The 15565-nt window shown below is 41.0% G+C and overlaps 2 protein-coding genes across 10 annotated transcripts in view; one reads left to right on the top strand and one right to left on the bottom strand.

Moving 5' to 3' along the window:
- Positions 1-4497, top strand: part of LOC105454655 (protein bicaudal C homolog 1-B) — a 35941-nt gene extending 31444 nt beyond the window's left edge. For all 7 annotated transcript variants that reach the window (XM_011697429.1, XM_011697430.1, XM_011697432.1 and 4 more), the window contains one exon: positions 264-4497. In XM_011697429.1, coding sequence (XP_011695731.1) covers positions 264-388 — 125 coding nt within the window. In that variant the 3' untranslated portion in view covers positions 389-4497. The remainder of the gene's footprint in view (positions 1-263) is intronic.
- LOC105454656 (peroxisome biogenesis factor 2) lies at positions 4121-8454 on the bottom strand. Of its 3 annotated transcripts, none has more exons than XM_011697438.1 (2): positions 8210-8454; positions 4121-7689 (listed from the first exon to the last, which is right to left on the bottom strand). In XM_011697438.1, the coding sequence occupies exon 2, from the start codon at positions 7667-7669 to the stop codon at positions 6767-6769; it is 903 nt and encodes a 300-aa protein (XP_011695740.1). In that variant the 5' UTR covers positions 7670-7689; positions 8210-8454; the 3' UTR covers positions 4121-6766. The 3 variants fall into 3 exon arrangements, with proteins under 3 accessions (XP_011695740.1, XP_011695739.1, XP_011695742.1); XM_011697437.1 differs by having other exon boundaries at positions 8226-8454; XM_011697440.1 differs by lacking the exon at positions 8210-8454 and adding an exon at positions 8025-8188.
- Between the last annotated feature and the right edge of the window lie 7111 nt (positions 8455-15565).

Below are 15565 nucleotides of genomic sequence, written 5' to 3'. Positions count from 1 at the left end.
CTACTATTGCCATTATAGAAATAGGCAAAAAATATTCAGTATTTCTCTATAAAACTTTTTCTTTCTCGAAATCTCTGTGACATATCTGACTAACCGAGCACTTTGCATGTGATTTAAAATTATCTAGGTATCGAGAAAAAAACAGACAAGGCTATTTTTTGCTCCCGAGAACTAGATTTATCCTACCTTCTTTCTGTACATTATATATATTATTTCTATATATCATATCCACTGCTAATCTCGTTAATTTGTTTCTCTTTCAGAAATGAACAAACAGACTAGTCCGTTCTCTGGCAGCGCTGCACCCGGTGCTGAACGGAAGGCGGCTTCCTCCTCGTCGGCGTCTACATCGTCGATGGGCAAATGCAATTTGGACACCAAATGGTAAAAGAAAAATGGTCGCATGTTACCCGTTCCGAACGCAGTGGCGGCGTGTCAGCGCTGTCAAAAGCCGATCTCAGGGAACCGTTGCACACCGATCGAAATTACGGAAACAGATATATACATACGTACTTAATAATGCTGATCGCGTGCATAATTGCGGGGACCATTACACCGTTATATCGGTCGTTCGGACGGAACAAACGCGAATTTACGGGATATCCAAAAGGGCTTATCTGGCTATTCGGCCCGTGAGAACTCGACAGACGCGATACGAATGGCCAAATAGCTCACATGTTGTTGATTTGAAATTACTTAAGTATCAGGAAAAAAAATTCTTATTTTGATCGAGAACTGGCTGTATTATTTTTTTTTCTCATTTTTTTTTTCGCTGTTCTCGGCGCGCGGCCAGAAGTGCCTTAGGATTTAGGATAGTCGTTATTATTTTTGCAATCATGTTATCCACGGACATCCGCGTCGTTATCGTTTCGTATTTGCTGATAAATTTTTCTAGCATGAATATTAGCAATCTGATCGAGTCTGCGATTCAATTAACACTTACAAAACAAAGCGCGTTAGTTGCGTGGCAAAAAAAAGAATCATATTTAATCGAATTATATTTGAAACTTTTGCGAAACGTCGACGCGCGTGTCTCGTTCGTTGGTTCGCTTGATGACCGGGTGATCAGTATGTATGAATGAATGTGCGTGTGCGTGCATGAAATATCGGGCAAATGTTTCGAGAAAATCTTAAAAAAAAAAATCAAAAAGGAGTTGCAGCAGTTATTAGAAATTTAGAATAAAATGCGATGGGCGAGGGATGTCCCGTGTGTTCAGCGGCCTTTCGTCCTAGCAAAAATTCACATATATTTAATTCAGACTAAGCTCGAATGCAACCACGGGTCGACCGCGAAGCTGTAATTCTCGATTGAAACCGCCGGAATAAGCGATCGATGCTAATCTGTGATTCGACATCGCGCGACAACCACATGCAGTCACGGTAGATCACGCGTGAGGTTGCGATCTCGAGTTTTACAAAATAAGTATAAGTTGCAAAGTATTTATTAATTATTTCGCGAAAGACGCTGGACGCACGTCAAACAATAGACCGCAAGAACTTTTCGTGTAAAGCATGTGTTGAAGACAGAACGGTGTAAAACGAATTCTACAGCACAAATGTATTCCATTTGTCACTCTCCGCGCCACCGATACTTTTCGAGGAGCCAGTTGAATTGAGTATCATTACCAAAGTACAATATTTGCGACGACGATCATCGCGTTAATTATAGGAAGCCTTATTAAATTAACTCTAAACTTGGCAGAGTAAAAAAAAATGAATTTGAAATTGTATTATATAAAAACTATATATAGGTATATAATGTATGTAAAAGAATTATATATAAAAAATTCATGAGTTCATAAGATGATATTCAGATATGCAAAAAACTGTTATCTTAAAATTTAATATAATTCTTTTTCCAAGATTTACTTATGACATTAAGAATACGATTGATAATTTGGACGAAATATGCAACTATGATTTATATCTATGAATCTATGCATTTAAAAACGATACATTGCCAAGTTTAGATCCTTCCGATTGTCGCATGCCGAGAGCTCCATTGGTTGCAGTCGATTTCGCAAAACGATTGTTTTATAGACATAAGATATATCTCGTTCTCGATAATAATTTATTCGAATTTTTAAGCGTAATTTTTGTTAATTTGTTTTTGGAACAAAGGAATGAAAGCGTTAGGTAAATTAGTTCTTGATTCACGCGCGCATTACTATTCAGATGTCAATGTAACGTCTTATACATATCGAGTTAAAATTGAACGAAGAATACGATTATTACTTGTTTTGCAGAGGAAAGAAAATCGGTTCTCTCGTGAAATCATTGAATCGTGCAAACATAGATCCACGATCGACATTCTCAAGAATCGTGTCAGATTCCTGCGTAAAGAGTGGAAACAAAAAAAAAAGAAGATCGAATCGCGCGATCGAGCTGATCGAACATGCCTAACGAAAGATTTTACTGCGAAGAGTTCTTGACTAAGTCTTTTGCGAAATCTTTTTAAGCGTAAATTATTTGTGCGCTCGCGAGATAGAATCGGAACATTAAAGAGGAAGAAGTTAAATGAGAATAAGAATATGTATTTCGCAAATACGTGTGATATAATATTGGACTGTCTGGTTCTATTGTCCGTTTTCTTTTTTTTTGCTCAATGGTGATAGAGTAACGATGACCTAAAAAACAGAAAGCTCCCAAGATTCTCCGGAGCGATCGTGCAATCCGGCTCGTCACATGGGCTACGATAATAATTGCAAGAGCAAATAGATGAAGATGATATGCCGCGAAACCTAGTTAACTATATAAAATAATATACAAAGTGATAATCTACAAATCTATAGATTTTGACAATTTTACTGTTTAAGAGAATAACTAACGAACTTTATCTTTCAATGTCTGTAGAAGTCTCTTGTGTAGTTAATTACTTTAGCAGGAAAAAATCTAAAATTTTTAGCAATAAAATTCGGAAACACTTCGTTAGAAATTATATTGTAAAATGCTGTATTTTGCTACGATGGCATCAATATACTCGTTATTATATCAGTGATGGCATAATTTTTAAAGAATTTCATTCGTTAAATCTCATTGTTAACGACAATTAATACGATCTTAAATTTCAGAAAAGTTTAAAAGACACTTAGAAAGACTTTAAGGATACGATAAAATTTTTTCCATTTGAAAAAATTAAGACCTCTTTGAATAATTTCTACAAGATTCTTTAAATTTTTATGTTGTCTAAATGCTGCATATCACCTTTATCCAATTGCATCTGCAATTATGCCGTGTTCTGATACAGGGACAAAAAAACATTCTTTTGCCCCTTATGAGCGATGATCGTTATCTACAAAAGGAGTACGGATCGGTAAAGGGTTTCGTAACGATAATCGCCGAAGAAAAATATAAATGTAAGTGCATGAGGAGTGCATGACTGAACGAATATCATGTGTAATATATCCATTGTCGCTGCGGATAAAATGTACACGTACGCATAATCGTGAATCAACGAAGCAGCATCCTCGCGTCCAAAAAAAAGGCATTCGTTCAAAAGTCGTTGGTACTTTGTTCCTTACACAAAAGGAAAGCCTTCCGATTTCGAGGAAATATCTTTCGAAAATATGCGCAATAGAATTCGAGATGACAATACCTTGTATATAACGGCGAGATCGTCCCTTTGCCGATCAATAAATCGACGGTTTCTTTGCCTAGTCCTGAGAAGAAATCTGTCAATGTTCCTACGTGAATATGCACCGATCCCGTGCAAGGTTTAGAGTTATACGGGTAAATATATAGGTATAGTCGCGGAAATTTAGCCTTTAAAAAGAGAGGGAAATGCGCGTGCGAGGAGAAGAACGACGACGACGACGAACAAGACAAAGAGTTTCTAGGTAGCGATCTCGAGCGTTTCGGTTAACGAGAATCGATTTACGTCGGGAAGAGGGAAGATCACACTTTCAAACTGTAAAACCAGTTTTCTTTTTCACTACCACTTTTCTCTAGTCTCTACTCACTTGACATTTTTTGCATACAGCAAATAACATGACATAACTTCCCTCTCCTCCTCTGTCGAAACAAAAGAAAAAGAAAAAAAAGCGAAGATAAGATTTAGCCTGAAATCGGGCATAATGCGTGTAATCAATTGCGCTCGATCTCGTTCGCGAAATTTACGCGACTTGGATTCCGTTGCGTTTACGGGAATGCGTTGTAAATCTTCGAAATTGCGTATCGCAAGCATACATTCTCACTGTATCTTTGCGCCAAAAAACGGGACAGAGAAAATATTACGAACCATTAATATTGTTTCATTATAGCAACTGTGGACTCGTTCTTTCCTACCTAACTCATTCAGTTTTAGATAGTTTAATACGATTTGTACGAATCGTTCAGAATTCAAATGGATTAAGCTTATAATTTGTAGGATTGACTTCAAATAAACTCTATTTGATAATCTCATGCAAATTATGAGTTGATCCATTTAGCCTTCAATATCTTCAGTGACTTTCTTGGTTTTTCCATGAAAAATGATATATAAATTTGAAAAAAAAAAAAGTAAAGACCTCTGAGAATCTCGGGAAGATTTAAAGTCCACAGGCCGTATCGTTGCGCAACGATTTTTCTTCGTCTTAATGTAGATTTGCGATTACTTATAAAATTCGAAGATATTCTTCGATCAGAGAGAGTTTAGCGATCTAATTCATCTTTTAAAGTTTCAGAAAATTAACCTCAAAGTTGTGGGAACTTCTAATTAATTCAATGTTCACTAACTTAAACCTGATTTAATTCCAATGTATATCTCAAATGATTGGAATTAAGTCAATTAATTCAATTCGTTTGGAATTTAATTTAATTTTACTCCAACTAATTGTAATACCGAATTTCCTCAACTTTATTAATTTACTCGAGTCTTTAAAAAGATAAGAGAATAGGCATCAAATCTTTTAATTTTACATAGTGCATACCTTATTTTGTCTGTGAACGACACGCTCGAAAAATTGTGAAACGCTAGCGATTCGGGAAATATACCGATCCCGTCCGAGACGTGGCGTCGCTTTAATTCAGCAGCTTTATGGCGTTATGCGCAAACCATTTTCACGTATCGATAAGTATAAATGCCTCGCACTATTGTGTTCTCTCTTTCGCACTCGAAATATCAGGAAATTGTGTCTTTCTTAGCGAGACCGACCGTAAAATCGTAAACTCCTCGGTAGAGAAGGGACGCTCTTAGGATACTTTAGGATCGTCGCTAAAGTAAAGAATGCGGAAAATAGGAGTTCGCCCTCGAAAGGAAACAATGTACAAACTTTCTAAGTTCGAAATTTGAATTTATTTGAAGAAGGATGTAGTGCGCGATACATACACAATTATAATAACGGCCATATATTTGGCTATGTATTTATATTCGAATAAGGCGAAATGCAAATGAAATGTAGAAAAGAAGAGAACCAAAAAAAAAAAAGAATTGCGTTTAATTTAAATGCGTCGTTCTTCCCATGCGTCTTATTATTTTTCGGGCGAACTCCGTTTTCGTTCGCGATTAATAAGATTTAATGTTAGAGCGGAGCGCAAATGTAAACGCGGATACCTCAGGAAGTTGATAACGGCCCGGTCCTTTTGAGAAGGGATTTCTCACAAAACGATGAAAGAAACTGCGCTATACAATTGTACTATAAATCATACATTCCAAGGAAAGATGAGATTTCGGATTCAAATGAATGAAGGGAGTTACGAAAAAATTTGTTTTTTTTGCTGTGCTCGGGAAAAGCGTCATTTCTTATAGTTTTTAAGGCGAGAAATCCGAAATGGTGCTAGTTAAAATTATGTCATGTAATCACAGATATTTCTTATCTCAGAAACTGTAAGAGAAATGATGCCTTACTTTTTCCGAACGAAGACAGACCTTTTCGCAACATTCTTCTTTGCATGTCATAGGAAAGATAGATGGAAAACGTTAATTTATGTGTATGTGTTTCACGTTTTTTTTCTTTTTGTGCTCTAGAGTCTAGTGTATAATGTTTTTCGTGTAATAAATCCGGGGACGTGCCCGCCCGTCGAGCGCAGGTGCAGCAACTGAATGATAAATTAAATCGATGAATGTGTCATTATTGCATGTAAAATCGGTCCATCGACCTGCGCGGCGGCAGATGAAGCGTTTTATAATATACAGCGCAGCATAATATTTTTATATGATATAATCTAATCTAATTTTGATATAAGAGCCAAGAGAGTATATTGATCTACTATTGTTTGTTTCGGAAAAAAAGAAAAACGAGAATATCACCCGAAATCGGGATTTGTTGTATTGAAATGAAAAATAAATAACATTTTGTATATTGCTATTTTTAATAAAAACAAAATAATATCACACGCAATACAACCCTTCGTTATGTCTTAATACGACAGATTGATTGCGGCGATCGGAAGCGAATTTTTCCATTTATAGTTTGTTTTTGGGAGATTTAATTAATTCCAGTATAATAAATAAAATTATTTGTTTCTAGGGGATTTAATTAACTCCGATATAATTAAAGAATATATTAAAAATTGTTTTTATACTTTTTTTATAGCGTTTTTATTTTACTCGCCGCGTTTTGCGACAAATCTACTATTTTTTCATTTGGTCACTTCGATCACGTTGCATTGAATTGCGGAATTGCACACGTTATCACACACATAATAAAATCATGTTCACTTGTAAAGATAGTGTTCAGTTTATATAGACTGAAAATTCAGGCATCGTAACTCGTCACAACCACATCACTTCGAGCATCGAGTCAGTCTTTAACTTTTTAATAGAGCTAGAAATATACATACGTTCGCGTTATCCATCGTCCACTTTCTCGAAGCTATCATCGGACTCCTCGTCGTCGCTCCGAGGTGCACTCGCGACCGTATACCTTCTCATATTTTCGACACAGAGCTCCGCGTCGCAAGCGGGACACTGGAACATCCTCATCGCGGTGAAGTGCGCCTGCAGGCAGTAGTAGCAGAACAAGTGCTCGCAGCCGGCGTGCGACGGCAGAATCGGGTCCTCGGAGCAGTAGGCGCACTTGGTCGCGGCGTTCATCACCGGGAACAGTCCGCTCGACGGATCCGCGCGTCGCAGCAGCCTCCTCAGCGCGTGCTTCAGATAGTGGAAGTTTATCATGGGTATGCCGATCGTGAAGAGCTCCATCAGACCGTGCCAGAGCAGTTCTCTCGTCATGTACGAGTAACCGATGATTCTGGGTCGGTGCGTCGTTATCGACTGACTGGAGAGACCGAGCAGAAACTCTATCACGCGCGGCTGCACGCCTCGATGGAGGAAGAAGAGCAGATTGACGAGCTCCAGGAGATTGATCGCGCTCGTCGTCCAGTCGACGAGCGACCTTAGCGCGCGGCCGATCGCGCCACGCTCGGACAGATTCTCGTTGGCCAATCTGTCTCTCAGGTACTGAGGCACGACGCTTAGAATCAAGTAGAGCACGGCTTTCCTCCGACTGATGTTGACGTAGCGCAGATTGAGAAGCCGCTGGCCGAACGTGGAGGAGCCTCGTTGCAACGAAAACCTCCAGATGAGAAATTTCAGGACGACGTCCACTTCCGCTTGCCATTTGTCGATCCCGCCGGGCCCGCCGTGCCTAGCGATCTCTCTGGTCTGATTCCTCAGCACCTTGTAGATCTCCGCGTCCAACTGAGCGGCGTCGATCTGATTTATTCGCGAGACGTAAGGCGACGGCGTCATCTCGATCGGCCGCAGGGACTCTGAAAAGAATTTTGTTTTTACGCGATAATGTAATGCGACATAAAAGAACGACGCTTCTTGAATTAATGAATACACTACGAAAAACATATTCCTTTTCAAATATGTATAGAACATTTGAGACATTTTTCGACCGAATTTCGATTTTTATCAAACAAAACTTATGAGACATCATTTTTTAAATTATTTTTTAAATATCGTGTGAATTTTAACATAACTTGAAAATATTTAATTAATGTTGAATATTGAAGATGGTTTCGTTTTGATAATAGTTACTTAATAAAACTCGATTACGCAAGAATGAAAAATACGCGCGATGGCCTTGGAATATGCGTACTCCGATCTGCGTTCAAAGTGCATCGAAATTACTCCGTCATTCGCCATAATTTAATTCTCGCTTATCACTTCCGTATACGTTTAATTGTGTAAGCGGCTATAGCTGATCTTTCCTAGCGTCGACGACAGCGTCGCCGAATATTCAGTATACGAACGGTCGGGGTGATACCGGGAGAAAAGGTTCACCTGCGAATCGACTCACTCGAGGTGAATGAAGTTGGCCAACGGTCGAGCGATCGTCCAAAAAATGCGTCTGTTCGAACTCGTATTCGCCGCGTCGCGATCGAGAGGCTGTCTCTACGTACGAGAGCGATCAAACGAAACTTTCGGTCGATAATTCGCCGCGCGCCTGCGAAGAGGTTAGAATTGCAGGCGATACCGCGCGATCGATCGTCGCACGAACCACATCCGCATCGCGTCGTACGCGCTGCCGGAATGACCCTCGGCTTCCGCCGCCGCCCGCCGCTGACGTCACGGGAACGGCCGAACGTTGCCGAGGGGGTGGGCGATCCGACCAATGGCAGCGAGCGGCTGCGCGCGACGCTCGCGGGCGCGTTCGGGCCGACTCGGCGCAGCTCGGCCGGGACTTCGTTTCAGTTCGGGTCCGTGTCTCGCTGCTGCCGCTGCGCACGGGGTGCGTCCGCTGCCGCGGCTGGCACTGTAAACGTTTTCTCTCGCGCGCTCTCTCTCGCACGCACGCACGCACACACACACACACGGTTGCTCCGGCGCCTAGCGTTTTCGAGGTTAAGCGGCGCACGGGCACGGCTCTCCGGCTAGTAGCGAGCGATCAACTACTGTTCGCGGTCGTGCAGTAAATTCGCGCCGTGGTGTTCGTGTCGCGCGTCGTTCGCGCGTACGTCGGCGGGCTCCATGTTGCCGCCGGTGGTATGACGTCATCGTGTGTCGGTGTCGGTGGTGCCGCGCGTGTGTACCCGTTGTCGTTGTCGTTGTCGTCGTCGTCGCCGTCGCCGTCGTCCCCGTCGTTCTCACCTGTCGTTGCACGTTGCTGCCTGCAGCCCCGCCGCGAGTCATGCTGCTCTCGTGATAAAGTTTGACGTTTTTCCTCCCTTTCTCTCTCTTTCTCTCTCTCTCTCTCCTCTCTCTTTCTCGTTTTTCTCTTTCTCTTTCTTATCTCGCGGAACGTGGAGTGTCCAGCCGTCGCCGCCGTCGCCGAATCGCATAGAATCGCATTGGCGGCTGCCGTGTACATACGGCGTGTGTGTATACGTGTGTATGTGACCTCGCCGCTTCTCCCGCACGTTCTCTCTCTCTCTCTCTTTCTCTCACCGTAATCACACCGTTTCTCCTCCTCCGCTATCTCCGTTTTTCAACGGACGGACGGACGGACGGACGGACGGGACGTCCGCATCGGGAGCCGCCACCACCAGTCACCCGCGGCACGTCCGCACGGCTCTGCGAACCAGGTGAGTGCCAGAAATTACATAATATCGTCTGCGCGCGGTCGAAACGCGCGCGCGGCGCGGAAACGGCGGTCCGCCTCCGCCTCCCGTTCTCCCTCCCTCCCTTCCGCGCGCCGTAAAATCGATCCGCTATCGAGTGACAGGTTAACCTCCAATTCGGCCAGGCGAAGAGAGCACCGGGGAGGCAGCGTCGCCTTACGCCGGCTCGTCGTCGTCGTCGTCGTCGTCGTTTCTGTTTTTTACGCGGAGTCGCGACCTGTCTGCACCCGCGCGATATCGCGCCGCGTGCTTTTTCGCATATACGTGAGTGCAGCTATCTTTCTCACTTTTCAAGTGGGAGCAAGCTTCTTCTCGACCTGGGAACGTCCTGCTCCGAAACTCACTTTGCCGGGCAACGAGCGGAGCTCTCGGAGCAGCGACTGTTTTGAAGAAGATCGCGAGGCCGGTTTGCACAGGTTAAAGGGAAAGTTCGATAAGGTGCCCCGGGAGGCGTGTGCGAGCGTGTATCATTTTGGAGCGTATGACCGCGTTATATACGCGCGGTTACCCTCCGGGCCGGATTCCCATTCGTCGTCGATGACGTTGTCGTCATCGTCGTGTCGCTCGCGATCATTACGTCAAGATGCTTGCGGGGTGCGCACGGCGAAAGAATCCCGCAGACGTTGTTAACGTGATCGTTATTTGATATTATTTCATCGCCACCGTCTAATTATCGTCATCATTGTCATTACCGTCGCGGTTGATTGTTATCGCTCCGTTACGACGTTGTTATCTAGCTTCGGAGAATTAGTGTCATCGTCGCGATTATAGTCGTTACTTGCGTTACATTCGCCATTATTGTTAAACCGTCGATTAAAAGGGAACGCTCCTCTTATCTCTCGATTTATCGCTGCATATTAGAAGCGTGAGAAAAACCCTGGCATTATATCCCCGATCCCGGGGTATAGGATGCTTTTAATCGGGAGATACAGAATTAAAGAGCCCGACGCGCGAATTAAAGTTTCACGTGCAGACCGGTTTCCATGCAAGTGTTAAAGGGAAACTGCAATGTAATCGCATTTAAAGCACATTACTGCAAAGCATATAATACATGCATATACGTATGCTCGAGACTACATTATCCTCCTCGTAGATTGTTTTGCCCGTCTTACGTAGGATTATAATAGATCTTGACTAAAAGGAAATAATGTTCAATCACGTAAGAGTGTAGTACGTGTTAGGTTAGTAAAAGTATGTAAAAGTCGCGATTAATGATATCAGCTTATAAACATATTATTTCCTTTTCTTGCAAGTATTCGAAGTAAATAAATTAACGTTCAAAATGATGAGGTTAAAATAATGAAGGAGTTATTGTTTCATTTTCAACGAATTGGTAAACAAATTATCTTCCATTTACGCGGAGTGTCCTAATTTCCTCCTGCCTTTCATCTTGATAAACTTAATTCCTACGCGACTTTTCATCCTGAAACATTTATCAACACGTCATCTTCGGGGTTTTTTAACGTTGCGTACCCTCGAGTTAGCCCCTCTTAACTGCGGTATTATTGAACGCGAGCTCCATAATATATTACGAATGGTGTTATCTGTCGATCGATAGATTTCTGTTTGTTTCATTTAACGATTTTTTTTCTAACGTTGCGTACCCTCGAATTAGCCCCTCTTAACTGCGGTATTATTGAACGCGAGTTGCATAATATATTACGAATGGTGTTATCTGTCGATCGACAGATTTCTGTTCGTTTCATTTAACTATTTTTTTTTTCTAATTACCAAACGATAGTCTTGCCATATCTTTCGATACTGTACATCACTTGATTGGATTAATTCGGATTAAGGAACGGAAAGTAAAAGCTTTTTATTGAAGCTTATACGAGATCGAAGTTCATCTACGAACCGAGCCTCGCGCTCTGCCGAAGGATTCACGTTATATCGGCGGCATGTTGCTTTGACAGCAGACAGACAGACGTAAACAGCCGAGCGTGTACGTGATTTGCATATCTATTCGCATCTCCCCCTTCTACTCTTCTCTCTCTCTCTCACTCTCTCACTCTCTCTCTCTCTCTCTCTCTCTCTCGCGGTTTGCCGCTTATATCGCTCTTGGCTCTGACCTTAATTTACGGCCCGTGGCCGCCGACGTGGAAGACTCATTCGCGCGAACGAGCGAGCTTTTCGGCGTGCTCGCGCACCTGGCGGCGTTATTTATCGACGCGCCTAAATCCGTCGCGTCGCGGCGGCGACGGCGACGGCGACGGCGAGGTACCGTCGATATGTACCGCGTTACCTCGGTCCCTATTATCGCCGAGGTAAGGCTACCGACGGCTTGTCGATATCACCGATAAATCGGGCCCGGAGCTGCTAACACACTCCTTGCATTAGCCGCGCACGCGGCGTTTTTCGGGGGAGTTCTATTTACATTGGCTATCGGAAACTATTGGCGCCTTTTGTTACGTGCTCCACACGCCGAGATTCCGCCGCTCCGAAATCCACTCTCCCTGAGATTCGGCTTGTAAGAAATATTTTTATGCGACATATATATGGAACTGCCTCTCTCTCTTTTTTTTCTGTTCGCTCTGCTACCGTAAAATCTTGATAGGATAAAATATGTGAAAAATTTGTGGAAATATATTCTTAATAAATATTTTATAAAATTTTCGTATGGTACGAGCAAAAAATGATGAAGATTTAATGTAAGAAATAATGGAATGTGTTCGCGGATTAAGTCTTTGAAAGAGAGTAAATATTTAAAAAGCATACTTTTTCGCTCACAAATAGAAACTATTTTAACGGAAATGTGATGTATTTTATTTTTCAGACGTGCAATTAAAAGAGTATCAATTATGTTAATTTCAATTATGCATTCTGCTGCGCATATAACAACGATAAGGAATGAATAATTGAAAAAAAGTATTCTACGTCTGATTTCTATAGTTTGCGATCTATGCGAGAAAAAGTTTGTAAATGACGCATGCGGATACCGCGTAAAGGAATCGCGGAATAATTTTATTTATGGCCGGTGCAGAGCTCTTCGCTTTATTTGAACGAGAAGGAATAATTCATTCGATTGCATATCCAAGCGAGGCGCAATATCGATCTATCATTTGTGACTGTTGCTAGGAAGCGACAATTTAGAAAAAAAAAATTAATAAAGTAAACAAGCGATTGAAACTTTCGTTGCAGTCGTTCCGATACAGCTGATATATGACGCGTTAATTGCTCCGACAACCAGATGAAATTAATCGCCGTGAGGAACGTTCCAATTCATCTTTGTCTTTGACAGGCAAGCGATTTCACCTATCGCTCGAATGGAGACAATCTTTCGTAAAGTTTTAATACAAAAAAAATTGGTCCGAAAGATTTAATAGAATGTTTTCAAGAGTATATACGTTAAATATGATACTATAAGAACGTATATTGAACCATAAATGTTGAATTGAGCTAATTGTAATAGAATAGAATCGATTAGCTCATTGATTCATTTTAAGGAAAATGGATATTTTAGATGAATGGATATATATCTCAAAGCTTTTGATAAAAATTTATTTTTATACAAAAATACGTGATTACTTCATACAAAAGACAAATCCATCCTAATTATTATCAATTTGTAGTCAATTTAGAGAAAAAGAGAGGAAAATTTCCGTTATCGTGATATCGCGGCAAACCTGCGTGAGAGGTCAACGTGTGCGAGATCATCATTTTATTAAAATTATGTTCAGCGATAATGCACGCGCGCGTGTCGTCGTTCTTGGCTGCGAAACAACGGATGTTCAGCATTGCAGCACTCGGACAATCGTTGGTTAGACTGGTTAGTGATTTACCCACCGTGTTTACCACCATGATAACGTGTGTTTTAGATCACACGTGTCTCTGAGCTTTCGCTTGTGTATACTACAAATTAATCACGTGTTTTACCTTTAGTTCTATTTAATAACGTATTATTATTACAATTATTATTACAATTGATAGGAGAAATATAAGTCGTCACGCACGAATAGACCTTATACTTTTGCTACTTATTAAAAATGGATCGAATCAAGTAGATTAAAAATCAATAAAATTAATAAAATTAAAATCTAATTGGAATAGTATAATTGGATAATATAATAACTTAGTAAATAAATTTGAATTAAATAAAATTAACTTTTATTTAGACATTAAATAAGATTAATTATATATTTTACGTGTGGCATGTTTCTAATTATTTTGCAATGTATATCGCGATCTATGATTTTCTAGGCTTAATTTTTTAATCGAATGAAAAGTGCACACTCGAAGCAACGTGCCAAAATTTTTTCTCGGTTGCAACGTGCTGCCCTCTTATGTTTTCCGCGTTTCCATCCCCGTATCGTGACCCCATTGAACGAGGTCACGCGCGTGTTCGAGCATTTGCTTGGAGAAACACCTCGCGAACGAGCCATCCTCTCTTTTGCATTAGACCACAAGAGATTATATCTCGTTGTTCTTTGAGAAAATTTCTTTTATCTCAAGTAATCGTATAGATATCTGTGGATCTAAGCAGATTTCAAGAACTTTGATCCTCATTGAAGAGCAGTATTTTTCTATGTACAGTTCAGTGGCCTACTTTTAAATAATTATTAAATATTGACATGTTGATACAGTTATAAAGCACAAATTGAGGTCCATTTATAATTTGTTTGTAAACGAAATTAATGTTTTTATGCAAATAATTCATAGAATTGAGAGAAGTGAATTAAATACACAATTACACGTTGAACGTTGAACTCTACAATTTTTTGAGTTAACTGAAACTGAATTAATTGAGATAACCCGAAACTGAATTAATTTCTGCAAATTCGATCTTAATAGAAAAGTTTACACAGACAATACATGCTTCATAACGTTATACATTATTTTTTCGTCGAAGATGCAAATCCTAGGAAAGAGAGAAAGGGAGTGAGTTAAAAAAACGTTTTAGATTTTGTTTACATCCAAAGAATTAAAGATAAAAATATTGATTTTAAAACAATTCACATAATTAAATTGACACTTATACAAATTTTGCATTTTATATAAAAGTCTAAATTTGCTGCTTATACTGAAATAACTCATTCTTAGATTAATTTTTATATTACGATAAATCGAGACACACGCAGGTTGCGTGCTTCCTTTTCACGACCCTATATTTTTTCCTTCTCGAAGAAGGCGATTCTTGCAAGAGAGGGAGGAAGGGGGTTAAAGCTCGGACCCGTCCAAGTCCAAGGTGATCGGCGTTCTCCGGCTCGACGATTCCACCCTCTGGCTCGTGACGTAGGGAGAGAGTCAAGTTTTGCTCTCTCGCAAACGCGACGCGAGAGGTAGAGGTGGTGGCGAAGGCGAGGCGTGGTGGCGAAGTATTGATCGTCCACCGCGAGCGTGGCGCGATTTCCCCCTGGCCATCCCCCCTGCAGCCCTCGGCCGAACGACCGACCGACGTCATCCGCCGTTTAAACCCCTCGCCGCCCCCTCGGCCGCCCCACCTGTTCTCCCCTCTCAACGCCGCCGACCCCTACCAGTCCTTCTTTATCTCTGTCTTTTTCTCTCTCTCTCTCGTATCTTCGCTCTCTTCATCCTCGCCGTAGTCAACGGCATTCGACGTCGGGACGACGAAACGGACGTTACCGGCTGGATGATCGTGCCGGTGCTTTAACCCCTTCGACAATCTTTATTTATTGAAAGAGCGATCTGGTTTTTTTCCAACGAGTTGTTTGCACTCGACTATAAAGACTTCAGAAATTTCGAGGGTTTTATGACAGAAGTAATATTGACCGAGGGTCACTCTACAAAAGATAAATTACTCAAATATCCTTTCTCCATAGCATATTGTTCTTTAATGTAACTATATAACTTTCTTAATATACTTTTATAATCGCTTCTGTACTGAAATCTCGATTTTTCATGAGTTTATAATTTTAGATTGAAATAAGTCTTAAGAAATTTTTGATGAAACAGTTTCTTAATTCAGATTTATAGTTATATGATATACTTATGTAATGTTTTTAATTGTGTGTTTGGTAAGTAAATCAATGGTGAATTGTGATTGCATGAAGAAATTGAAAATAGGTAATGATTGAAACAATTTACTCATAGTTATTTTCCTATAAAGTTCCATGACTTATTT

Source organism: Wasmannia auropunctata, unplaced genomic scaffold (genome assembly GCF_000956235.1).
Source record: "Wasmannia auropunctata unplaced genomic scaffold, wasmannia.A_1.0 LD335977.1, whole genome shotgun sequence".
Classification (NCBI taxonomy): domain Eukaryota; kingdom Metazoa; phylum Arthropoda; class Insecta; order Hymenoptera; family Formicidae; genus Wasmannia; species Wasmannia auropunctata.
This window is presented reverse-complemented; position numbering and strand designations above follow the sequence as displayed.

Coding starts and splice junctions, on each gene's coding strand:
- LOC105454656 (XM_011697438.1), bottom strand. CDS start 7,669: ATGACGCCGTCGCCTTACGTCTCGCGAATAAATCAGATCGACGCCGCT.